The sequence below is a fragment of the Triplophysa rosa genome, linkage group LG7, assembly GCF_024868665.1.
Source record: "Triplophysa rosa linkage group LG7, Trosa_1v2, whole genome shotgun sequence".
NCBI classification, from domain to species: Eukaryota; Metazoa; Chordata; class Actinopteri; order Cypriniformes; family Nemacheilidae; genus Triplophysa; species Triplophysa rosa.
This window is the reverse complement of record NC_079896.1, coordinates 17,993,291-18,019,982: the sequence shown is the minus strand read 5'-3', so window position 1 is coordinate 18,019,982 and position 26,692 is coordinate 17,993,291. Positions and strand designations below refer to the sequence as shown.

At 41.3% G+C, this 26,692-nt stretch overlaps 2 protein-coding genes across 4 annotated transcripts in view; one reads left to right on the top strand and one right to left on the bottom strand.

Moving 5' to 3' along the window:
* The window catches only part of LOC130556315 (kinesin-like protein KIF1A), a 254,594-nt gene that overhangs the window by 20,516 nt on the left and 207,386 nt on the right, over positions 1 to 26,692 (top strand). Inside the window, exons 4-10 of one of the 3 annotated variants that reach the window (XM_057337178.1) lie at positions 4,570 to 4,681; positions 4,871 to 4,948; positions 6,580 to 6,645; positions 6,763 to 6,780; positions 22,013 to 22,091; positions 22,170 to 22,248; positions 24,294 to 24,436. In XM_057337178.1, the coding sequence (XP_057193161.1) occupies positions 4,570 to 4,681; positions 4,871 to 4,948; positions 6,580 to 6,645; positions 6,763 to 6,780; positions 22,013 to 22,091; positions 22,170 to 22,248; positions 24,294 to 24,436 (575 nt within the window). Of the gene's footprint in view, positions 1 to 4,569; positions 4,682 to 4,870; positions 4,949 to 6,579; positions 6,646 to 6,762; positions 6,781 to 6,999; positions 17,074 to 17,203; positions 17,776 to 22,012; positions 22,092 to 22,169; positions 22,249 to 24,293; positions 24,437 to 26,692 lie in introns of those variants that run through there. The other 2 variants (XM_057337180.1, XM_057337179.1) reach the window with 2 other exon arrangements.
* The window catches only part of LOC130556326 (uncharacterized), a 96,180-nt gene that overhangs the window by 60,493 nt on the left and 8,995 nt on the right, over positions 1 to 26,692 (bottom strand). The gene's annotated exons all lie outside the window — the stretch shown is intronic.

Below are 26,692 nucleotides of genomic sequence, written 5' to 3'. Positions count from 1 at the left end.
CTCCTGTACAGCTGCTTTGTAACAATGAAAATTGTAAAAGCGCTATATAAATAAAGTTGAGTTGAGTTGAGTTGAGTATTAGTTACCTCTCTTTTAGAAATGGCTTGATTTACCCCGCTTTCTCGGGTTTGACGCACCTCGCATTCTGAAATGGAAAACCCAGAGTTTCCCTCATTTCAGGGTTAACATACTCAGAGTTTTCACTAAACCTCCTTTCTGAAACCCCAGGTCCTCTCAGAACATGGTCTTGATGGCAACATGGCAACATGGCATTTTAGTTATGTAGCGATTCCCCATTGCTTTTGTGAAATACTGCATTTTATGACAAAATTCCTTATGGACGACCCCCAGAAGGGCAGAAAGAGGAACATTTGGTATCTATCAACTTGGCAAGACTCAAGGAATCAAATGAGTCCATTCTCATAATTTTAGAACAATGTTTTCAAAAGTTATAAGCAAAAACAGCCACTTTTTATATCTCTGAACCACTGGGTGGTGCTGTGCATTCGAATCAACATGAGCCAAGGTTTCAGAGGTTACAGTTCAAAGGTTATAAGCAAATGTGTATCTGGAAGTTTGAACTGATGGTGACGCTATAGAGTTCGATTTAGAGACTCCATCTTTGCTATAATAAAAGTTAAGACTGTCCTCTATGTGTTTGTCAAATTTCACAACTTTTCAATTTACAGTTCTATGGGCTGCCATAGACTTGCATTGCAGAAGAAGAAGCAGAATAATAAGAATATGTATACATATACGTGTGTGCACACATCCCAGTTAACATAAGGCCAGCGGACCAGTGGCGGACCGCCAATTTTGCCACCAGTGGTCCACCACTGGTCCGCAGGCCTTATGTTTGCTGGGATGTGTGTGCACGCAGGTATATATATTACCTGCAAATTTGTCAGTTAAGGCTTCAGGCTCCCACTGAAGATTTCCTTCGCATATAATCTCTAAAAGATAGATGAATATATTGAAAGCCTAGAAAACGAAAATGCCACTGAGGCAAGCCCCCTCGTGTTTTGTGGTCAATGAACGCCAAAATAATGTATTTTCTGCTATTTGCTTTAAACGTATGATAAAGGTAATAAATGTAACGAAATAAAATGAACACACTCGTTATTAATTCGGGTGCCTTTGACTGAGTGGCGCTGCAGCGGTTGGAGTCCTGGCGCTTCCGCTGGGTCCTAAATCCCGAATGCGCCGCCAAATATTTAAAATATGATTTCCACAAACGTTTATGACTTACCTAAAAGTTTTGTACAAAGAAAAACAAAGCGAGGGTGCGTCCCAAACAATTATTTTTTATCTACATTTGAAATAGGATGGTTATAAAAAGCAAGTGTTGGCGTCGACAATCATGCAGATTATAAAAACAGTCTACAGAGATGTACGTTTGTTTTGCTATGAAAAAAAACACGGCATACAAACATGTATATATATGCACACACATGAACGCACTTTTTATTTAATTAAAGTATTATTAATATTAACTTACCTCTCGTCTGTCAGCAGTGGTGCCGGTCGACCATTGAAATTTAAAATAACCGATCACGCAGCTCAATTTTAACCCAGCTGGCTGGGTTGTTACAGAAATTAACGTCAGAAATAACCCAACAAAACGACCCAATATCTCTAACCCAACTATTGGGTTACTGTGACGAGGGAGGCGTGACAGAGCCGTGGGAGGAGGAAGCGAGGCCGGACGCGATTGATAATGAGTGTCAGCTGGGCGTCATTCCGGCCTGGTATCTCTCAAGGAGGAGCAGAAGCATAAAAGGCAGAACGGCAGGGGAATACGGGGAGAGAGGACCGGGCCCGGAAGTGTTAAATTTTGTTTATGTTCGTGTGGCCGGCAGTCGTCCGTGAGGGGCTGCCGGCCTTTTTACTTCTGTATTATTGTTTGTTTATTTTTCATTAAGGTTTTGTTAAATGTTCGCCGGTTCCCGCCTCCTTCCTTACCATTTTATTGAGTTTTGCTACAGTTACAAAAATAACCCAACGTTTTTTAGAGTGTAGGCTACATATGGGATTAAAACACTACATAAAAAATGTAATCTCATTAAATTGTCATTAAATTGCAAAAAAAAATATTTAACTGAAAAATATATATTTTTATACTAAAATGAGCTTTTGTTAAATAACGATTAGCCTTCTATTATATTAAATAACTATTTAGCCATCCTTGAGATTCCTTTGCCTGTAAAAATAAATAAATAAATATTTATAAAAATGTCCTGTAAGAGCTCAGAAGAAACTATCAGTTTGACACTGCTGTACCAACAGAGGCCCATCGGCAGCAAGCCGCTTGGTGGCATGCCACCCAAAACAATCTGGCAGACCGACAGCATTTTTACATTGGTCGGCTTGCCGACAATGTCCCGACAGTAGTCCGTCTCTGTCAACCTGCTGAATCTTTGCCCGGCTTGTTTGTCACTGCTGTACCAACAGAGGCGCAGCGGTGGCAAGCCACTGGTGGCTGACAGCATTTTTACATTGTGCCGACGGTGGTTCGACTGTGTCAAGCCGCTGAATCTGTGTAGCCCAAAAACCGCCAGATCATTGTTTGCTGGGTTGTAACACTCCCTTCCTCCTACTGAGAATTTGATGGGTGACGCCCAGATTCTTTTACAATAGGGGTTTGTTAATGCAATGAACTTAAATCATAAATGGATTATCTGCCTCCTATTATATCACACAGGGTTTCACATGAACAGTAACCATAAAGGACCACAAAAAGAAAACTATTTATCAGAATTTCATTGAATGAATTACTGTAGATAGAATTTAAGGAATATATGCGTTAGAAAGAAAATGCAATGATAAATGATAAGTGTAGCGGTGTCTTTTCTTTGTTGTGTTGTGTGAATACTGAATCTCAAAACTCGAAAATCCTTGCCATCACGTCCTCATTTATTGGGTCTGGGCAACACATTAACAGGCAAATTGAGGACTTCTGCAGCAAATAAAGCAGCGCGCAGCAGCAATGCACGACGCTAAGAAAGATATAAATATCATTACATTTTGTTGAGCAAAACGATGAAAAGAAAAGAAAATTGATCAACCAAACATGTGTGTACATCACAGAGGGACTTATAACCACAATTACACCAATCTATTTTATGAAATATAGATCTAATTGAATCACCACCGAAACATATGTGACTTACCGCTGCGAAATCACATGCAGACTGGGAAGAAGCTAAGTGTGCTAACTCCCCAAATCAGCACGGTTGCCAGATACACGCAGGAAATCCAAATATGGTCATGGCAAGTGGAATCACAAAATAATTGTTTTAAATGTACACCTGCTACATAAGCAGTGATAAATCAACAATACGCAAATACCAGGACAATGTCAATGTAACTTGCTGTCCAAAACTTGAAGTGAAGACACTGGATATAAGTGCAGCTTTGAAGTGATTTAATAAGTCCAAAGTAAAAGACAGAAGCATGTGCACGACATGACATGGCAAAACAGAAAATAACACAACTACATACTGTATAATAATTGACAAAAGACAATGGCAAAACACAGGGGTATATATACACAGGGAATGTGGCAATGAATCAATGAATAACTATGGCAACAGATGAGATGGGTGTGGTCTGTGATTAAAGTCCATGGTAACTAACAAGGGGGCAGAGCTAGATGGAAACAACAGGAATGACAAGAGGTACACTACAACAAGGGAAACACAGACAGGGCCATTACAAACAATGTTGTATTACTGTGCAGTGTCAATTAAATTTATTTGAAATTAAACAGTTTTTCCTCAGTTTCCCCTTCTTCCTGACTAAATTTAACCCTCTTACTGTATTTCCTTTCACACAAGTTATTAATACAATAATAATACACGATGACAACAAGTTATCGACTTAATGAAGAAAGTAATCAAGCACAATAATTTTAGAATTAAGCCGGCAAATACAACTTAGTATAATGTAACTATGCCTGTTTCACAGCTTGTGATCGCTGTGGCCAAAAATAACCTGCTCCCTTCACTCAAATGAGCTGTAAATAAATAATGAAATGGGAACCGTTCAGTAGCATGTCAAAACTCCAAATCACATCGCTCATGGTCCATCCAGGTTGATCGGGATCAATTCTCAACTCAACTTGATTTGAATAGCGCTTTTTACAATTTTCACACAATATTGACTATAAGCAAAACATTGAAGTTATACAAGTAAAAAAAAAACAGTCCCCAATGTTTTACTCACACTCAAGGAATCCTATTTGTATATGACTTTCTTCTTTCAGAATAATGCAGTCGGAGTTGTAGTACCACATAGCCTGGGATTTTCAAGCCATAAATTCTGGTGAAGAACGCAACATTTTTTGTTTTGTTTGTCTCCTCTGTGCTGCTGCTTTCATCACCGGATCAACAATTTTGTTTTTGGGTGAAATAGCCCTTTAACATTCCATCGACCCTCTTCACAATGCATAGCCGCCAGCAAGTTTCACGATCACTCAAACTTAAATATAAAACAAATGTGCGATACCTGAGTCTGAGCACCTCAAATGAATTATGTTTCTGGTAATATTTTCTCTCCCCTGTGATCCAGGACAGTAGCTGCTACCAACATGAACGAGACAAGCAGCCGTTCTCACGCTGTCTTCAACATTATCTTCACCCAGAGGCGACACGATGCAGAGACAGACAACACTTCAGAAAAGGTACTATTTGTGCTGATCCGGAATGTAATTTGGATACAATTAGAAGTGATACAAGACAGCGTCTAATACACAGAAATACTGGAGTTCTACTGGATGAATTAGGGCATTGTGACATATTTTTCTGTATGAATATGGTCTTGGCCATTTTTCTTTATGATTTGTATGTTTATTATTGAATCTCTATGGCAGGTCAGCAAAATTAGTCTGGTGGATTTAGCAGGCAGTGAGAGAGCAGACTCCACCGGAGCCAAAGGCACACGCCTCAAAGTGAGTGTTGTTTTTTGTTGTCCTGCCTAAATTTACTTCTACTTTCTTATTTTTAATATATCTTTACTTTATAGTACTTATCTTCTCCCCAAAGATAAAATTCCCATCTGGGCTCTAAAAGCAAAGTCCATTTTCGTACCTCATAAAGATGTTCTGGGCCCGTGTTCATGAAAAATCTTAGCGCAAATAGTTGCTCCTAGTGACAAAATTCTAAGAAAATTCTTAGAAATGTGGGCGTTTACCCTTAGAATTACAGAAAAGATCCTAGTAAAGAAGAAAGTAATTCATAAAGTATCTTAACCCTTAAAAGAGCTCTTAAGGTCCCAAATTTTAGGAGTAGCGAGGAGGACTTTTAAGAGACTTAAGAGTTTCTTTAGCAGCAGAGAAAATGGAAGAAACACGAAAAGTGAGAAGAAATGTGTTGCAATGCATGACAATTTCCATATTACTTTTAAAGTTTATCAGATTTTTTGTGTGTGTGTGTGTGTGTTCAACTTTTGATTATATTGGTTTTGGTTTTCTTGTATAGTTGCTTTGAATGCAATGCAAATTGTAAAAGCGCTATAAAATAAAATGACATTGAATTGAATGACAGTGAGTTAATAAGACACAACACATTAGATGTTTGTGACCAATCCTATTAGAGACACGCTAACAACTCCAAGACAGCGCAGAAATGCCATTGTGCCAGAAATAGAAGAAATAACTACATTAACATACTTAGCAACTGAGAAATGCAGCTATGCAGCAGAGACGATTTGGTTCTGTCATAACCAGTGATCACACAAACAATTACAGCACTTACAGAAACTTTTTGTGCCACTGGTCATTTTCTATCAAATACGTTGACATTAAGAGCATGGTAAATAAAAAAATAAGAAAGAATATATATATATATATATATATATATATATATATATATACAGTATGTATATATATAGTGGATGTGTGTGTGCGCGTGTGCGTGTGCGTGAGTACGGTAAAACAGAAAAAAAGACATTTGCAATTTCAAACTAATGACCCTATACTTAAAAGCGCTCTTTTTCCTTCATGGTCAACCAACCAATCACAGTCTATAAAAGACTGTGTCATACGTAGCAACGGGGTCAGCCCCGCCTCCTCACTAAGATAAAAGTTTTTGTCTTTTCCTTGCTCAGAGTTTCTCTCAGATTGATCCTGAATCGTTTTTAAGCTAAGACTCCTACGTAGAAGTTTTTAAGATAAATTAAGAGCTTTCTTAGTGGATTCTTAGAAGCTTTAAGAATACGGGCCCTGACTTTTAATTCTATATCCTTGTTACATTACTTACTTTATACCATGGTCATTTTGAATGCTCGATTCTGATTGGCTGGAAGGTGTGCATTAAAACCCTTTAATGCACAGGTAGCTCCAGTAAGTTTGATTACATTTGAAATTTAACTGACAAAATGACTAATTTGTAATTTTCACCTGTTTGATCTAAAATTTCACTGTAAACATCAATAAAAGATTTAACTTGGCAAATGGCCATGGTATAAGCGGGATAATCCACAGCTAGCCGTGCGTTAAAGGATTTTAATGCACTGCATTAAAACCCTTTAACGCACAGCTAGCTGTGGATTATCCCTTACATATTACTTGTTCCTTCTCAGGAAGGGGCAAACATCAATAAATCCCTCACCACTCTGGGTAAAGTCATTTCAGCTCTGGCCGAGTTGGTAAGTGTTTTGTTTTGATCTGAGCTTTGAACATTTATTATTTCATATAGGTCAATGTCTGCTGAATAACAGTTTAGTAACTTGTAAATCATTTTACAATGCTTATTTTATTTGCAGGATTCTGGATTAAACAAGGTATAACACTGTCTGTCTTACTGTTCTCAACGTACCATTTTATTAACAATGTTCAGTACACTCTAAAAACAACATCTCTGTTACGGATGTAACCTCCATTCCCTGATGAAGGGAACGAGACGTTGTGTCGACAGAATGGGGTTTGAACTTGAGAACCTATCATCTCTGATCATCTTTTAAAAGGCCAATGAATTTAGCGAATGGCATGGCATGCCAGTCTCCACCCCATGCATACGGGTGTAGAAGGAAGATTGCGTGCCCATTCATTCACCTTTTGGGCTGAGGAACCTGAGAGGCATTCTCGGTCGCTGCAGCGGACGGCAAAGGGGACACAACGTCTCGTTCCCTCCATCAGGCAACGAAGGTTACATCCATAACCGAGACATTCCCTTTCTGTCAGTCTCTCAACGTTGTGTCGACAGAATGGGGTCCCTATACGAAACGTCACAGCGCTGAGCTGCGTCACGACTTCCAGCAGAGCGACACTGACTGGCCTGGGCGAGTCACAAGTGAGCGTTACAGCGAATGTGACCTTCCAGTGGTGTAGTAAGGCATTAGTTAGAGTGAGTCAACGACGCAAGGCTCTTATCAATGGCCGTACAGGCGGGGAGTCGTCGTCAGAACCGTCAGCTCTGAGAACCATGTCTGATTGGGCCAATAGGGCGCAACTAACAGGACCTGATGCTCCTCTTCCCTGACCTTGAACAGGACCTGTGCAAGGAGGCTCACTGGGGCGAAGGCGTATTTCCGCTTGTCCTGTGACCAGCTGTGCACTAAGGCGTCCATGCCGAGGGGGCCTCGGTCAATGGGAGGTGTCCAGGGAGGTGAACAGGTCCACCTGTGCCTGCCCGAACTGCTCCCAAACGATCAGGACAGCGCAGGATGGAGTCGCCACTCACCGCGGAGCGTGACCTGCCAAGAGAGTGCATCGGCTGTCTGGTTGAGGTTGCCCGGGATATGAGTGGCCCGCAGGGATTCCATCAACTTGCTGCAGAGGAGGAGGCATCGGGCGAGTTGCGACATCTGCCGTGAGCGAATGCCACCCTGGCAGTTGATGTATGCCACAGCAGCTGTCCAAACGGAGCAGCACTTGCTTGCCCTGAATGAGGGGAAGGAACCTTTTTAGAGCAAGACAAGCAGCCAGCAACTCTAGGCAGTTGATATGCCACTGCAGGCGGGGGCCTGTCCAACAACCCGACACTGCATGCCCGTTGCACACGGCACCCCAGCCGAGCAGGGAGGCATCTGTCATCACCACGATGTGCCTCGAGACCTGCCCGATGGGGACTCCAACTCTCCAGCCACATCTGCTCAAGGGGCTAGGGTGCAACAGCAGTGAGCGTGATGGAGATATGCCTCGTGCCGGTGTTGCACTCTCTCCAGGGAACACGACTCGTAAGCCAATGCTGAAGCGGTCTCATATGCATTAACCCGAGCAGCACGACTGCTGTCAAGGATGCCATATTCCCCAGGAGCCTCTGAAAAAATTTCAGTGGGACCGCTGATTGCCGCCTGAAAAGTTTCAGGCAGCACAGCATTGACTGGGCACGCTCGTTGCTAAGGCGCGCCAACATGGTGACGGAGTCTAGTTCCATACCGAGATAAGAGATGCTCTGCACCGCCGAGAGCTTGCTCCTGTCCCAGTTGACCCACAGGCCCAGTCGGTTGAGGTGCCAGAGCACAAGGTCCCTGTGCATACACAACAGATCTCGCGAGTGAGCCAAGATGAGCTAGTCATCGAGATAATTGAGAATACACACGCCCTGCTCCCTGAGGGGAGCGAGAGCAGCCTCTGCGACCTTGGTAAAGACACGGGGAGACAGGGCAAGACTGAAGGGCAGGACCTTGTACTGGTATGCTTGACCCTCAAAGGCAAACCAAAGGAATGGTCTTTGACGAGGATGGAGACATGAAAGTACGTGTCCTTCAGGTCGATAGCCACAAACCAATCCTGATGTCGGACAGAAACCTCATCCTCGTCACGCTCTTGCATGGATCCGCTATGGGTCGGTTGACTGCCGCCCATCGGAGAGCGTATCGGGGCATGGACTGTCCGCGGCATTGGCTGCAGTGAGTTCACGTCCATAGGAATCCCCAGATCACCACCACCGCTCACTGCTGAGGACGGCTTGGCAGCCACCGCTGAACGGGAAGCAGACGATGTTGTGGCTGCATCCAGAAAGCACACAGCCAACCGTGACCGCAACACCTTGATAGACATATGCTCGCAGTGCGGGCATGGTGTATCAACGAACGCTACTTCAGTATGCTGGCGGCCCAAGCATGTGATGCAGGTATCATGCCCGCCAGGTTCGAGGACGAGGCGGTCGCATCCAAGATTACAGCGGCGATACATGACACGAGCACGCTGTAGGACATTTCAGCTCTTTTAGAGAAATTTGCTCCTTTAGACACCTAGGTCCGCTACCGAAATGCCCAGGGAAGTCGCACACAAGAGGACGAGTCCGCTGCTCTGCATCGTAGAATCCAGTAGGAATTTATCAGAGATAATAATGCTCAGCATGTGATGCCTCGCTGGTTCCGAAGAACAAAATATGAATGAAATGGCACGCCATCTTCCTTTTATGTTCGGGAGGAGTGCGTGCAGATAACTAACCCGGCTGGCTTGCTATGACCAATCTCACAATGAGATAACTAACCCGGCTGGCTTCCAATAACCAATCTCACCAATAATCTTTTAGCCCGGGTGAAAAACCCCTACAAATAGACAAGACGCCTTACCCTCATTCTCTCTACATTTTCGCAGCATCCGTCCTCCACCCCAACTCCTCACCATCAGCCTATTTTACTGCAGCATAACGGGGGGAACGACCTGAGTCCGGGCACACACCGGACCGGGGGCCCTCTACCCGGACAAGGGGCGGGCGCTCCGAGTATGCACGGGGCGGAGACTGGCATGTCATGCCATTCGCCAAGTTCATTGGCCTTTTAAAAGTACAATCAGAGATGATAGGTTCTCAAGTTCAAACCCCATTCTGTCGACACAACGTCGAGAGACCGACAGAAAGGGAACCTTGGGTTATTTTTGTAACCCAATAGTTGGGTTTGAGATATTGGGTCATTTTGTTGGGCTATTTCTAACGTTCATTGGGTCATTTCTGTAACAACCCAGCCAGTTGGGATAAAATTGAGCTCAGCGGTTATTTTAAATTTCAACGGTTGACCGGTGCCACTGCTGACAGACGATAAGAGAGGTAAATTAATATTAATAATACTTATTAAATGTGCATGTGTACTGTATATACAGTATATATACATTTTTGTATGCTGTGTTTTTTCATAGCAACACAAACGTACATCTCTGTCGACTGTTTTTATAAACTGCATGACTGTCGACGCCAACACTTCCCAGCTAACATAAGGCCTGCGGACCACCGTTGGCAAAGTTGTCAGTTTTGCTCACTGTTTTTCCAGCAGTTTATCAGTAATGTTTGCATTCCCCGACAGGGGAACCAGGAGTGAGGAATTCAACATAAGGGACGACCCTGCAGGGGAGTCACTATGTATGGGGCAACTGTCCTAGTATAGGGGTCCACCTGAGCAGGGGCGACTCTACTTGGACCGCATGCAGAGCCTTAGAAACTCTGAGCAGCTCTTTGTCTGTTATGGAGGACAGCGCCAGGGGAGGGCTGTCTCCAATCAGAGATTGGCGCACTGGATTGTGGATGCCACTGCTTTGGCATACCAGTGCCAAGATCGCCCGTGCCCACTTGCAGTGAGAGCCCACTCCACTCGGGGTATGGCCTCCTCGTGGGCACCTCAGAGTGGTCTTCCGCATCTGATGCCAGAAGGTAGCTGTCCGATGCAATGGCAGTGAGTTCGTCCTCATCTCTTTGCGGTGTCTTCCCGCTATGGGACGGTCTACCGCCGCCCATCGGGGACGATCCAGGTGAGCGTGCTGGGGTATGGGTGGTCTGCGAAGCCGAAGCTGATGGAGCAACATCCATAGGAACCCCCAAATCACCCTCGCTGCTCGCCGAAGGGGTCGACCTCACCGAAGCGGCAGTCGAACTCGCTTGGGAAGCAGACAGGGTGGCGGCAGCGCTCACAAAGAATGTAACCAGCCATGACCGCAACACCATGTTCTCGCAGACAGAACATGCCGGATTGACAAACCCTGCCTCAGCATGGGATGAGTCTTTCACACCCAAGGACACAGCTGCGACACATGCTCGCAACTGTGAGAAATTTGCTCTTTTAGGTCTGTAGCTCGCTGCCGAGATGCCCATGGGAAGTCTGCTCTCAGGAGGGAGAAGTCCACTGCTCTGCGTCGTAAGTTCAGCAGTATGAAGAGTCTCGAAGAGATAACGCTTGACAATCATGTGCCACACAGATTCCGAAGAACAAAGGATGAATGAATGACCGCCGCCATCTTCCTTTTATCCCTGTATGCACGGGGCGGGGACTGCCATGCGTGTGCCATTCGCCAAGCCCATTGGCATTTTAAAATTCCTCTCAGAGATGACAGGTTGTACCTGTACCTTGCAGAGATAACAAATCTGCATTTTTTTTACGTCTCCCTGGCCGATACTTAATTTCAAAATCAAAGCAAGCCAACTGCGCTGCCCAACGTTGTTCTGTAGCCCCCAGTTTAGCTGAGGTCAAATGACCGAGTGGACTGTTGTCAGTGTACACCAAACATTTTTGGCCTAGCAGATATTCTCTGAATTTCTCCGCCATTGCCCATTTCAACGCTAAAAATTAAAATTTCATGGAACTATAGTTCGTCATATTGCGTTCTGTGGGCCTTAGGCCACGGCTTGCATATGCCACAGGTCTCACTTGCCCTGCCTGATTCTGTTAGAGCACTGCTCCTAGTCCAGCCAAACTAGCATCCACCTCCAGAATAAAGGGAAGGCTAAAGTCCGCATACGCAAGCACCGGGGCAGTAGTTAGCTTACCCTTCAGAGCCTCGAAGCTCTCCTGGCATTCTGTAGTCCATCAACTCACAAAACTTAGCTCTGCTTGCTGCCTCGCCTTTATACTTCCAAGTTGTGCAACCAGCCGATGCAGAGGGGTTGCAAACTTGGCAAACCCCTCTACAAAATCGGTAATAGCTTGCAAAGCCAAGAAATGAACGCAACGCAGATACAGTGGTGGGCTGAGGCCATTGGGCAACTGCCTCTATCTTTCCTGGGTCAGTGGAAACCCCCTCAGCTGAAATCACATGTCCCAAGTATGACACTTTGGACCGAAAGAAGTTGCACTTTCCCAAGTTGGCCTTAAGTCCTTCGCATTGTAACATACTTAAAACAAGTTGCAAATGCTGTGCAACCGAAGATGAAAAGATTACGCTGGAACGTGCTAGGTGCATTACAAAGACCAAACAGCATACGGTTTCACTCGAACAAACCGAATGGCGTACAAAAAGCAGTTTTTGATCGGTCTTGTTCACTGACAGGGATCTGATTGTACCCGCTAGCTAAATCCAAAGTGGAAAACCAGCGGGCCCCTGTCAGTGAATCCAAGGACTCCTCTATACGAGGGAGGGGAAACACATCCTTCCTAGTCTTCGCATTCATTTGACCATAGTCTACGCACATGCTAAAACTACCATCCTTCTTTTAAAAAAGGACTATGGGGGATGCAAAGGGGCTACAACTCTCCCGTATAACCTTAGCCTCCAACAAAGTATTGATATGGGCTTTGACTACCTCGTATTCCGACGGGGGGATACGACGATACTGCTGTCTAACAGGAATATCATCCAACAATGGTATGTCGTGTGAGATCAAACTGGTGTATCCCAAATCCCCTTCATGTGCCGAAAACACAGTAACTTTGGTTTGTTACGACTTTCTCTGAAAGTATGTGAAAAAATCAGCGCTTCAGATTACGCTCCCTGTGTGACGTAGGCAAGGGATCTCATTGTAATAGCACCGCCCCTTAATCTGCTGGTTTCCACCCACGGCGAGCAATTTTGTTTTTCGCAGGTGACAGGAGTGTATCGGTTCTAACGGAATGACAAAAGTTTGTGTCAAACATGCAAACTGTTCTGTCGTTGGGTGCACAGACCAACACAGAACACTGTTCCCAACCTCACAGGAGACAAGAGAGCAATGGATTTATTTTATTTTCAATGGAAATCCTCCAGACTGAACGAGGCAAAGCTGCAAATAAAGACATTGTAAGTCTTTGTAAGACCTCAGGGACCTGTGGCAACTTAGAAATAAATAAAATGTCACTGTGACACGTTTGTCCGTTCACTCATAGAAAGCAATATGTGTGGCTAGTAAACACGCGACAGGATTGTCCTGTGTAACGTTACTTTCACATAGAGAAAACGCGATACGTTTGTCTTGAGTACATTCACTTATAGAAAGCAGTGTGTATGGTTTGTAAACATGCGACGGGTTTGTCATGGTAACATGAGTTCCCGCCACCCTCCCGTTTTGTTATTTCACCCGTGAAACCCTGTGAAAGTGCCCGTGACCGGACCAACAGGGACCGGAGCGCCTTTGCGAATGGCCCCGGGGGAAACAGGTGTGCTTATAGAAAACAATGTGTTTGGTGTTCAAAGATGAGACACAGTAGTTTCTCATTCACTTTGTGACCCTTCTTTCTTGAGTTGGCTACTTTCACTTGTAGAAAACAGTGTATATGGTTTGTAAATACGCGATCGGTTTGTCATGTGTGTTTTCGCATATAGAAAACATGACGCCCTTGTTAGGAGTCTGTTCGCTTATAGAAAACTATGTGTTTGGTGTTTAAAGACGAGATCTTGTTTCTCATTCACTTTATGTGACCCTTCTTTCTTATTTTGTCGTTGGAAGCAAAGGCTCACAGCCCTGGCTGCGTTTTCTGCTGAAAAGGGGGCGGAGACTAGCAGCTCATTTGCACTTAAAGAGACACACACCGAAACAGCGCGTTTCTCCTCGCATGCAAAACTGGGCAACTAGAGCATGGTATAATAAAATATATCTGGTGTATTTTGAGCTGAAACTTCACAGACACATTCTTTGGACCACTATGATTTATATTACATTTGTGTAAAAGTAGAAAAAATCTCCCCTTTAACAGTAGCAGCCACAGTTTTAACTTCTGTAACCCCTGACAGTAGACTGACAACATGTACACTAGTTAAAGTTCCTAGCCGTGTACGTGGATACAACACAATATCAGTGGTACCCACATTCACCACTGGCACCAAAACAGTGCCTCTACTGACCCGCACCAATGATGGCGAAGCCAGCAATCCAGCTGGTAAACCCGATTCAGGGGTCTCAAAAAACACAGTGTCATGCAAAAACTGCCCCGAACAGGTTGCTGAAACAAATTGTAAAGTACCACCTGGAATCCGCCACACCCGGTGACCGCGCACCTTAACTGAATACACGCGAGTAGGATCAGATTGAGAACGCGCTTCATGACAATGTTGAAGGGTCTGCGTTACAATATTCGGCACCTGAAGTAATGAGGGACAACAAGCACACCACACTTCGATACTAACCTGCCACTAAGTTCGACATCCAACTCCATATATCCAATATAGGGAATGTCCAACCCATTGGCAGCACGCAGCTGCAACCATTGGCATGACCTAAGACGATCCTGACCCCATGGCTCAAAATTCTGTAAAAAACAACTTTCCATTATGGAGGAAACCATTAACCAGTGTCTATAAGGCAGGGTACCTGAACCCCACCAATACAGACCACCAAATGTGGGCACGACGACATCAAAGATGAAACCGAACTAAATCCCTGAGAAATGTTAGAGCCCTCCCGAGAAATGTTTACCCCAACCGAGCTGTGGCTCTGCAGCCCAGCGGGTATTAGTTTTCTGACTGCTGTGCAAAAGGCTGCCCCCCAGACACAAGAGGTGCATTAAAAGAAAATGAAGGGCGAGAGGGAACACGCTCTCCATCACACTCCCTGGCAAAATGGCCAGGCTGTTGATATCTTCGACAAATAACAGGATTACCACGAGAAGACTGATTCCTTGGGAATGGAGAGTGACTCCATGCCCGAGGGGCTTGACCATGCTTAGAGATCACTTGTAGTTGGGCAACATTTTTAGAGAGCTGATCTAATTGAACCTGCTGCGATTTCAACAGGTCTTTCAGCACGCTTAGTTCAGAGGTTGCAGTTCTATCAGGCTCTAACGACAAACCTCCTTGTACCCCGTATTGCAGGGCAGGGACTATGGGGACAGATTGGTTTCGGCCACGAGCACCCCCCGGCAATCCCTCCCGCTCCCATCTAAGGGCCCCACTACGAACCTCCAACAAGGTTGACGAAGGCAACCGACGTACTAATTGTTTTAACTCCCGACGTAAAGAACTGTCAGTCACATGTTCGACAAACTGGTCCACGCATAACGGTTTCGGAATTTTGCGTAGCATAAGGTAAACATTGTTCAACATGCTCCCAAAGACCCATCAGCGCAAGCAAAAATTCGAATAAGGTCTCCCCCTCCCGCTGCTAACGGGAGGAAAATGCCTCTTGCAGAGCCACATATTACTGGGAGCACCCATATAATTCGCGCAATGCTGACATAATTTTAATAGGATCTCCCCTTTCGGGCGATAACGAATTTCCTCCTGGTCTTCCCCCTCAAGGTGGTCGAAAACAAAAAATGCCTGATCAGAAGTAGAAAGGTGACGTGCCTGCATGCACGCCTGTACTTCTTCAGCCCATTCATCAATGCTGATTCCAGTCCGGCCACTAAATTTTGGACAACGCCGGTCTTGGGATATAAACACAAACCGTTCAGCCAGAGTGGTACCAGCACCGCTGGGTGGGGGCATGGCAAAAGTCCCTGCAACACTTGCAGCGGCCTCCCTTGCCGTAGACGGTGCAGATGTGTACTCTTAGCGTAATTTCTCATTATCAGCTTTTAACTGCACCACCAGATCTCTCAACTCTCGTAACTCCTCCTCCATTTCTACAACTACTCACCAATTGAAGGGGAAACACCAATCAGGGGGATTTTACCCAAACTGACACACACTGCTGCTTTGCCCTTAGAGAAAGAAAAAAAAGAAAAGAAAGAAGCACAATGATTTCTGAACTCAGTACGTACAACTATATACCTTAAAGAAAAAAAAGAAGAGAAAAGAAAAAAAAAAACACTACGACAATCCTGCTGACTACACCAAATGTGACAAGGAGGGTTCAAGATCCAGGACAAGGAAAATTAGTAAACTAAGCTACTCGACTGCGCCACCCTGGATATCACAGTTTAGGCCCACAGGTTTATAGTCAGAGGAGGAGTGAGCATAAACAAAAACAAAAGTAGGTAGAAAAATATAAAAGCTTTATTACCAACCACACATTCCAATGAAAGAACAGTTTGGCACAAGGTCTCATCAATGAAATTCAAACAACAAAAATAAAATACAACTTAACCCTCATATCAATAAGGGGGAGATCGCCAGCACGGGTCGTTAATTCTTCACCCCACGCTCTATATACCGCACTCTTGAAACTCAGCAAAACCTCAAGCACAGCAATCTCTGTGGACATCCACCCACAGCCAACTTCTCCCAATTTACCGATATTGGTTCACTAAAAGAAAAAAAAAAACCCACAAACATATACACACACACAAGAAACCAAATGTGGGTAACAAAACAATCAAAATAACCACACAAAGAAAAGAAAAAGCAACCAGTTACACAATCAAAAAGGAAAACTACAGCTGCATTCCGATATACACTAAGCACGAATAACTTCAGATAGCAATGAGGTTGCTGGTTACACTTCTAGAGTCAACAAGAGACTACTAGGACGTTACAACTGCATTCAGATATGCACTGTAAACAAAAGTGAGTTCAGATAACACTGACATGGTTGGTAACGCTCCTGTGGTCAGGAAGACGAAGAGGAAATTACAACTGTATTCAGATACCCACTGTAAACAAGAATGAGTTCAAATAACAAGTTGTGGATTACACTTCCATGGTCAGAAAAACTGAGAGGAAATTATAACTGCATTCAACTCCACGCCCGGGCAAGGCAGCAGTGCAGCCACATCAAAGGGTTTTACATTCCACGCCTCGTAACTCGAAATTACCGAACCCTAGGACGTGCAGCCACCTGCCGAACATGAAATGCACAATAAAGTTGTAACAGTCTTCGGTCTGTTACCTTTTTTTTCTTAAACTGCAATTACTTTCCGTACCTCTGGGGGAGTAAAGAGTTTCAATGTTTAGATAAAATAAGGGGGTGTAGTAGAAGAAAATATAATGGCTACTGCTCAGGAAGCATGGTGACTTGGTTTTTACTACTACTAGTCCTTTTTGGGAAACAGTTTGTTTCAAGCCCAAATGTAAGTAATCTGTTGTTTATTGGAATTCATTTGAATGCTGATGTTCTTGTAAAAGATCATTGTTGTAATTTTCCTAAAATATGTTAGATTTATTTCTGATTATTGATTGAAGTTCATTTGTGTTTTATAGAAGGACTTTTTGTTATGTTACCATGAAGGCTGAACATATGTAAGCTTGAGTCAACTCCGTAGTCTTCTGTTTGGATTGCTACCATTTTTGGGAACATATATGAGCTTGAGTCAACTTTGTGATCTACCATTTTGGGGACATTGCTACAGACTTTTCTGGATACTCCCTTGGAGATAAGACTTTTTGATGGATTTCAATGACTTTGGTTTTTTTTTTGTCTTTCATAAAGTCTGGTTGATACCAATTACACGGCTATTGTACACTGTTGGTTTTGCTTTCAATTATGAATGAATGTATGAGGCTGGGTTGGGTCTAGTTGATATAAAGTTACAAGGAAAAATTATGACTGGTTGTATTTTGTTAACAAGGTCTAATAATATTTTGATGTTATTAACCCTCCCTAAACAGATATATGATTAACATTTGCTCGACGTAGCATCTGTGGTCATAAAGTACAAGAAAACATCTAATACGGCGAAAACAACAATACATACCAAGGGAGATTCGCAAAGTTATCTCATCTAGTATCAATCGTCCTGGGAGGATTCAGCTGCCTACACAACAAACTGAGTGTACGCAAACAATCATTACAATCATTATCAAACTACTACATATATATATATATATATACATATATATATATATATATATATATACATACATATATATATACATACATATATATATACATATCATATATATATATATACAAATATATATATATGTATTAATATATAATACATGTCATATATACATACAATATACACATATATACACACTATACACTATATATACATATATCACATATACATAATATATACATACATACATACATATATATATATACATACAAATACATATATAATACTACACTATACATACAATCAACACACATATGATACACACTATACATACATAATACACACAAACACATAATATCATACACACATACACATACATACATACACACACACATATATACACATACATACACATATAATACACACACATAATACACATCACACAATAGATACACATATCATCACACACATATATACACATAATCACAACATAGATACTATACATATCACACATACATACAACACACATCATATACATATATACACAACTATAACACTATATATAGCACACACATCATATCAATATATACACATAATATAATATATCAACACACAAAATATATACACACACACATATACTATACATATACACACACACATCACATATATATATACACACATACACACACATCACACTATATATACACACATACACATATATATCATACCACGCACAAGCACAAACACACCAAAAACCACACCAACACCACACACACCACACACACACACACACACACACACACACACACACACACACACACACACACACACACACACACACACACACACACACACACACACACACACACACACACACACACACACACACACACAACACACACATAGAACACACACACACAGCACACCACACACCACGCACAACCCCACACAACAAACACCACCACACACACAAACACACACACCCCACCACACACACACAACACACACACACACAACACACACACACACACAACACACACACACACACAACACACACACAACACACACACAACACACACACACACACAACACACACACACACCCCACACACACACACAACACACACACACACACAACACACACACACACACAACACACACACACACACAACACACACACACACAACACACACACACACAACACACACACACACAACACACACCACACACACACACACACACACAACACACACAACACAACACAACACAACACACACACCACACACGCGCACACACGCGCACACACCACACACACACACACACACACACACACACACACACACACACACACACACACACACACACACACACCACACACACACATACATACACACACACACATATATACATACACACTACACATAATACATACACACACACATATATACATACACTACACACATACTATACATACACTACACACATAATACACACACACACATATATACATACACACACACATACATACACACACACACATACATACATACATACACATATATACATACATACATATATACATACATAACATATATACATACATACATATATATACATACATACATCATATATAATATATACATACATATATACATACATACATATATATATATACTATACATACATATATATATACATACATATATATACATACATATATATATACATACACATACATATATATACATACATACTAATATATATACATACATATATATATACTATACACATACATACATATATAATAACATACATACATAAACAAACGATAGTATATACTATACATCAATATAAAATATAAATACATATAACATACATATATATACATATATACATATATATATATACATATATATATACATAATATAATAATACATACATATATATACATACATACATCATATATACTACATACATCATATATACATAATAACATATATATACATACATATATATACATACATACATACATATATCATACATACATACATATAAATAATATATACATACACATTCATTTTAGCAAAATATAATTAAAATGTTACATGTTACTTTCCTAACACATCTACTACTTATGCAAACGTTGATCACATTACAAACAATACAAAACTATAATGCTATAAGAAACAGAAAAGATTAATTCATTGTTTACCTGGGTCTTTAGTCTATGATTAGCTCACCACACCTCTTATCTGACAAGTCCTCGGGTTTGACTCCTTCGTTCATCACGTGACAGCGTCGTAAGCTAAACCAATGCAGTCAGAGCCGGAAAGAGAATTGATTAGTTCACCTCTCGAGTCTTCGGGTTTGAGTCGTTCGTTCTTCTTGAATTCCAGTACAGGACCCATAGAATGTTGCGCAATGCGCATGCGCGACTGAACGAATCACTCCCTAAAACGACTCGTTCTTCCCGAGTCACATTAAAGATTCGTTCAAAATGAACGAATCGTTCAAGAACGACCCATCACTAGTAAACAGAGCGAACATGAGAGCACCCGACTGCAGACGTCAATAATGCAGCGTAATGGAATAATCTCCCGATCAAACTCCGCTTCCCGAAAGTTATAAACTGCCTCCGGAACCCAGTTATGGTACAAAAATCTATTCAACAAAAATAGTGATGAAGTCTTTTTTCGCTCAGCCGAGCCTTCTCTGTTGCTGTATGGAGCAGCCTGTGTCAGTCACCTCTTTTACCCCCCCCCCTTTTTGTTTTTTTTAATAAAAAGTTAACACAACACTTAAACTAATTAGACTAACTCAGGAACACCTAGAAGAATAATAAGACCAATGATTGCTCGTTTCATACACCCTAAATTAATTATATCGCACAACCACTATAAGAGCCAGTGGCATATTCCAGAAGCACTGGCCAAGATAAAGCTGTTCTCTGCGGAGCTACGAGTGCTGAACGACAACTGACAGCCTGAAGCTCAAATCTCCGACAGCGTCTTAACAAATTCTCAAAGAGGTGTTATGTCTATATATAAATCGCGTATTTGAGGTCTAAACAACTACATTCTTGAATAAAACAACCGAATATTAGTAGTAATTATAAAAAAAATGATTAACTGTGTCAACCTTAAACTAATATAAAGATGCAAATGACCATGTTGACCAAAAAGGACGTTTTAATTATTCAAAAGCTGTAAGTTATAACAACGTGGGAATACAGACTAGCTAACCAAAGCTAACGAAGCTAGTTTTCATTCCTAAATGTGAACCGCCGAATTTAGCATTTTCTGATGTACAGTAATAGTTTTATAGATGAAAAACTTTCAAACATACCTTTTTTTCTCAGAATAACAGCTGTCCTCGCTTGTTCCTGAGGTGATTCAAAATGCCTGCGAAGCCGAAGGTAGAGTTTGTCTGAGGCGTCGATGATGGGGTTTACTCTCTCAACTGTCACTCAGTTGGACCCAACCGGTAACCCAGAGATTGGGTTACACAAAAAAACTACCCAACACTGAGAAAATAACCCAATAAAATGACCCAACAGGCTCAACCCAGCGGTTGTGTTAAAAAAATAACCCAGCACTTTTTAGAGTGTGGGTAGTTTATAATTGTATAAGCTTCTTTTCTGTTCTTTTCGGCCTAATGGTTAGAGAGTCGGACTCGTGACCAGAAGGTTGCCGGTTCGATTCTCATGGCCGTCAATTCTCATAATGACTGAGGTGCCCTTGAGCGCATGGTACCTTTCCCCCACTTGCTCCCCGGGTGCTGCAGAGATAGCTGCCCACTGCTCCGGGTGTATGAGTGTTCACGACTTGCTGTGCTTGTGTCCACTACTCTCTGGATGGGTTAAATGCAGAGGTCACATTTCGGGTATGGGGCACCATATTTGACAAATAGATAACTTTCACTATCATTATTTGTTTACACTGCAATAAAATAATAATAAATAGGATGGCCAAAAACAATAAACAACCAATGTAACAATAATAATAAAATAATAAATAGCATGTAGGCAAAAATAACCCAACAAATTAGGTACTGTATTTCATATCCCAACAGTTGGGTTAAACTTGTAACCCAATATATTGGGTTAGAATAACCCAACAGTGGGTCGGTGCTATAGTAACCCAGCATTGGGCTATTTGTTGGGTCAATTTTAACCCAACTGTTTTTAGTGAGTAATAATAATGATACATTTTTTATGAATTTCTGCACAGAACAAAAAGAAGAAGAAAGTGGAAAGTTTCATTCCTTACAGAGATTCTGTTTTAACCTGGCTTTTGAGAGAGAACCTTGGTAAGTATTAAAGCAATTCTGTAACCTGAATTTGTATTTATTTTAACTCTTTACACTTTACATTTTACACTTGTGCAGGTGGCAACTCTCGCACCGCAATGGTGGCCGCTCTCAGTCCAGCTGACATCAACTATGATGAGACCCTCAGCACTCTCAGGTACACTGCCTTAATAAACAGACATTTATCATTATCTCTTTGATATAAGTATGTGCAAGGTGTGCAGTAACACTGCTGAACTGAGTAATCGGGCACCTATGAGAAGTGTGTGTGCAATAGAGAACACTGTCTCAAATAAGATAATAATAATTAAAAAAATATTTTTTTCTGTGTCATGCTTTATTCAAGTGTCTTATGCAGTAACCTTAAAGTCACCATGAAACGGAAGTTGCAATCGACTTTTTTTTCATATCGTGACGTGTATCCGAGTGAAACGGCTTCTGAAATGATAAACAAATTTAGTGCGGGGCTTTATTTTGCCCTTCCCCTTTTGATTGGTTTGTTGTAAATTGGGCCTGCAGGGGAGGGCTAAAAATGCCTGGCCATTGGACAGTCAGTATAGTCCTACCTCTTTTTAGTTGCTGACGTCATGTGGTGATGAGTTGTTGTTGAGAGGAGGAGCGGAGCTTAACGTTTTTGATTAAAGATTACAAGTTCAAATTAATAAAAAAAAGAATGGTGTGCACAGATAAATCATTTATAATAATCACTGCCAAACTATGTAAAATCCTTACCCTGTGTTCAAATCAGCATACTATCTGTCGTAATAGTATTCGAAAGTAGAGTTAGTATATCCCAAATCGTAGTATGTTGAAAATAGTATTCTAAAGATTCCCGGATGGTCTACTACTTCAGTTAGAAATTCAAAGTGCAGAATGATGCACACTCTGACGGCTGATATTACCCACAATTCATCACGAGTAGGCTGAGTTTAGTGACGCTCCACTGCATTAATAAATTATACAACTGATGCGTCACTAAATTAACAAATGTAAGTATACAGTAAACATTACATTCAAAATAATGAATGAATAAATACCTTAATGGAAAGAAGAGCTGTATTTGGATGTGTGTGACAGTTATTGACCACAATGTTGTCTAGGCAACAACGGCCACTTCCGCTTGCAATCTGGCTCTCCTGATTTTGCCAAGTGGTTGATGTCCTTAGGGAAACATCATATTGACTCTGGGACAACATTTAAATCAACCAATCAGATTTCAGAAATAAGTTTAAAGTTTATTTTAAATGTAATCTTCCAACCAGTATTAGGTGCTTCTAGACCATTGTTTTTCACTTATCATATTCCTCTGATTTTAGGGGTGAGTTATGGTTAGGATTGGGGTTTGGTATGGGTTTAGGTTTTATTTATAAAAATGTTGTCCTTAGGTCAACAAAATATGTTGCCCTGAGGACATCAACCACTTAGCAAAATCAGGTCGTGCTTGCAATCTATTTTGCCGTGCACTCAAAAGTATCTACTATTCCAACACAAAAACAGTTCCTACTATTAGTGCTAGTATAAGTAGGCGAATTGGAACGCAGAGTTAGAATTTAGAGGGTTAGAATGAATAAAAAAAATAATGGTGTGCACAGATAAATCATTTATAATAATCACTGCAAAACTATGTAAAACACTTACCCTGTTTTCAAACCAGCATACTATCTGTCCTAATAGTATTCAAAAGTAGAATTAGTATATCCCTAATCGTAGTATGTTGAAAATAGTGTTCCAAAGATTCCCGGAAGGTCTACTACTTCCGGTAGAAATTCGAAGTGCAGATTCATCACGAGTAGGTGGAGTTTAGTGACGCTCCTCTGCATTAATAAATTATACAACTGACGCCTCACTAAATTAACAAATGTAAGTATACAGTGAACATTACATACAAAATAATGAATGAATAAATGCCTTAAGGAGAAGAAGAGCTGTATTTTAATGTGTGTGACAGTTATTGGCCACAATGTTGTCTAGGCAACAACGGCCACTTCCGCTTGCAATCTATTTTGCCGTGCACTCAAAAGTACCTACTATTCCAACACAAAAACAGTTCCTACTATTAGGGCTAGTATAAGTAGGCAAATTGGAACGCAGGGTTAGAATTTTCCTGTTTGATTGCATGGTGACTTTAAGGAAAGCAATGTCGAAGCAGAGAGTTGTACATGTAACAAGTTTAAGTGACTGAAAGTTCTGTGCATGATACAGGTATGCAGACAGGGCTAAGCAGATCCGTTGTAATGCTGTGATCAATGAAGATCCTAATAATAGTCTAGTGCGTGAGCTGAAAGAAGAGGTGTCCCGTCTGAAGGACCTACTTTACACCCAGGGTCTTGGTGACATTATTGAAAGTAAGCACATCTGGACTTTTAAACATATTTCAAATTTCATTATTACTTGATCAAACAACACTTGTAGAACTTTTTATGAACCATCATAATGGTCATATGGCGCGGATGCATGTTTTTATGTGTCTTTGGTGCGTTATTAGTTTCCAATGTATGTATTAGACATGTAAAATTGCAAAAATGAAAGCGTCAGAACAAAAGATGCATTCTATCTAAAAGTGAATTCTCACCCAGACCTGCCTGAAACACCTCATTTAACCACTTCCCCACAAATCTACGTCAGTTCGTGGTATTATTTGACTAAGACCGCCCAAATGTATACGCTAGTAAGGTGGGCGTACCTGTCAGTACAATTGCTTTGGAACCTGATGTTCCAAATATGGTAAGAAGCGTTACATTTCCGTCACATGCTTGCATTATTCGACCAATCACTAAGCACTGGTTAACTGGCCAATCATAGCACCTCATCGCTTTTCAGAGCGATGAGCTTTGTAAAAAAAATCTGCACGTTTCAGAGAGCCTGGGAAAAGAGGAGATACAAACATGCACGGTATGTGGAAAATACAGCGTTTTTGAACCTTAAATCGTGTAAACACATTACATTACATCTAAAACAAACGATAATATTCGTTTTAGCCTTGTCATATGACCCCTTTAAGGCTTAAGCAAAAATGGTCAATTTACATACATGAATATTCCCTTTTTCCAAAAAACTTTAAAGATATCAAATTGGTTCACTGGATTCTCTGCCCTTCCCTGTGCACATCTAATTCTGTTCTCTCTCAATTCTAATCACTTCTTTCTTTTCTCATCCTACTGACTCTTGATGCTGATCCCAATGGGGAAATGCCTCAGAACAGATGATTTGGAGTTCAGCCCTCTGGGTTTGGATCAGTGTTGTTCAGTGTCAAGTGACTGACTAAAGATTAGACAAAATTTTCCTGAAGATCTTCGTCTACTGTGTCTAACAAGAATAATACGATTAGCATGTTTTCTAGCAGGATGTTAACACGATTAGCATGATGCTAACATGATTAGCATGTTGTTATCATGACGTTAACACAATTAGCATGTTGCTAGCATGATGCTCCAGGCCACAAGTGAAACGAATGTCTCTACGATGTTCTGATGCAGAGATATAGGTCTGGCTAAATGATTGCTAAGCTTATCTGTTTGGTTGCTATGGGCGTGGCTTGGCAGATGCAAATAGATGATGCTCTGAGCCACAAGTGAAACGAACCAACCCCCATATATCTACGGTGCTCTAATGCAGATATATAAGTCTTTTTAAACGGGCTAAGTTATTCTGTTTTTTTTTGGCTGTGGGCGTGGCTTCATAGCTACATGAAGATCCTGGGAAACTGATTGGTTGCCTGAGTTAAATGAGCCCACCCCCTTGGTTTTATGAAGATATCCCTTCTGGGCCTTTTATAATGGCAGTCTATGGGATTCCCTTCCCCATTATAAGTCTATGGGGAATTTCAGGTGGCTCTTACGCCCCAGGGATACAACTTCTATGGGATTTTTGGTGGTTTCAATGGTATGGTTTTCGAAAACCAGAATCCAAATCAGTTAGAAAAGATATAGTATACTTCTTCAGACCAGTCTGAAGGTCTGTGAAAAGTTTGGTGTATGTAGCTTAAAAGCTCTAGGAAGAGAGATGCAGAAATTTTCGTCTCAGAAGAATAAGAAGCTTTGTCAAGCCAAAATAATAAGTATGCAAGATAGCATAAAAGCACCACTAATTAGGCACAGTAAAGTTCTGAATAAGTTCTGTATAATATATTACCTAATGTATTATTATCTAAACGATTATTAGCTAAATAAATTTTTGCTAATATATTAGCTGTTATTTGGCTTTTTGTTCCAAACCTGGTTGGTGGTTTGGTTTCTGAGCTGGAAACTGCTTCATTTAGTCTGGTGCTGTAGGGCTGTATTCTCTTTTACTCCTTCTTACTCTTTTTCATGATCTTTCTCTTTTGGCTTAATGCAAAGAACAATGAATATTATGTCACACGATTGAGCTAATTGATTTTACTCATCCACTCATCTGTCATAGCAGTTAAATGATCTTTGTTGCCTTTCACAACATGTATAAATTAAATAACAGTTTCATAAGAATAATTGAAAAGTATTGCTTAAAAACAACAATTATAGAGACAGTTAGGTCCATAAATATTTAGACATAGGAACATTTTTTTGCTATTTTAGCTGTGTACCAAAAATCTATTCATGTTACAGTTGTGTCATTCCGTGTCA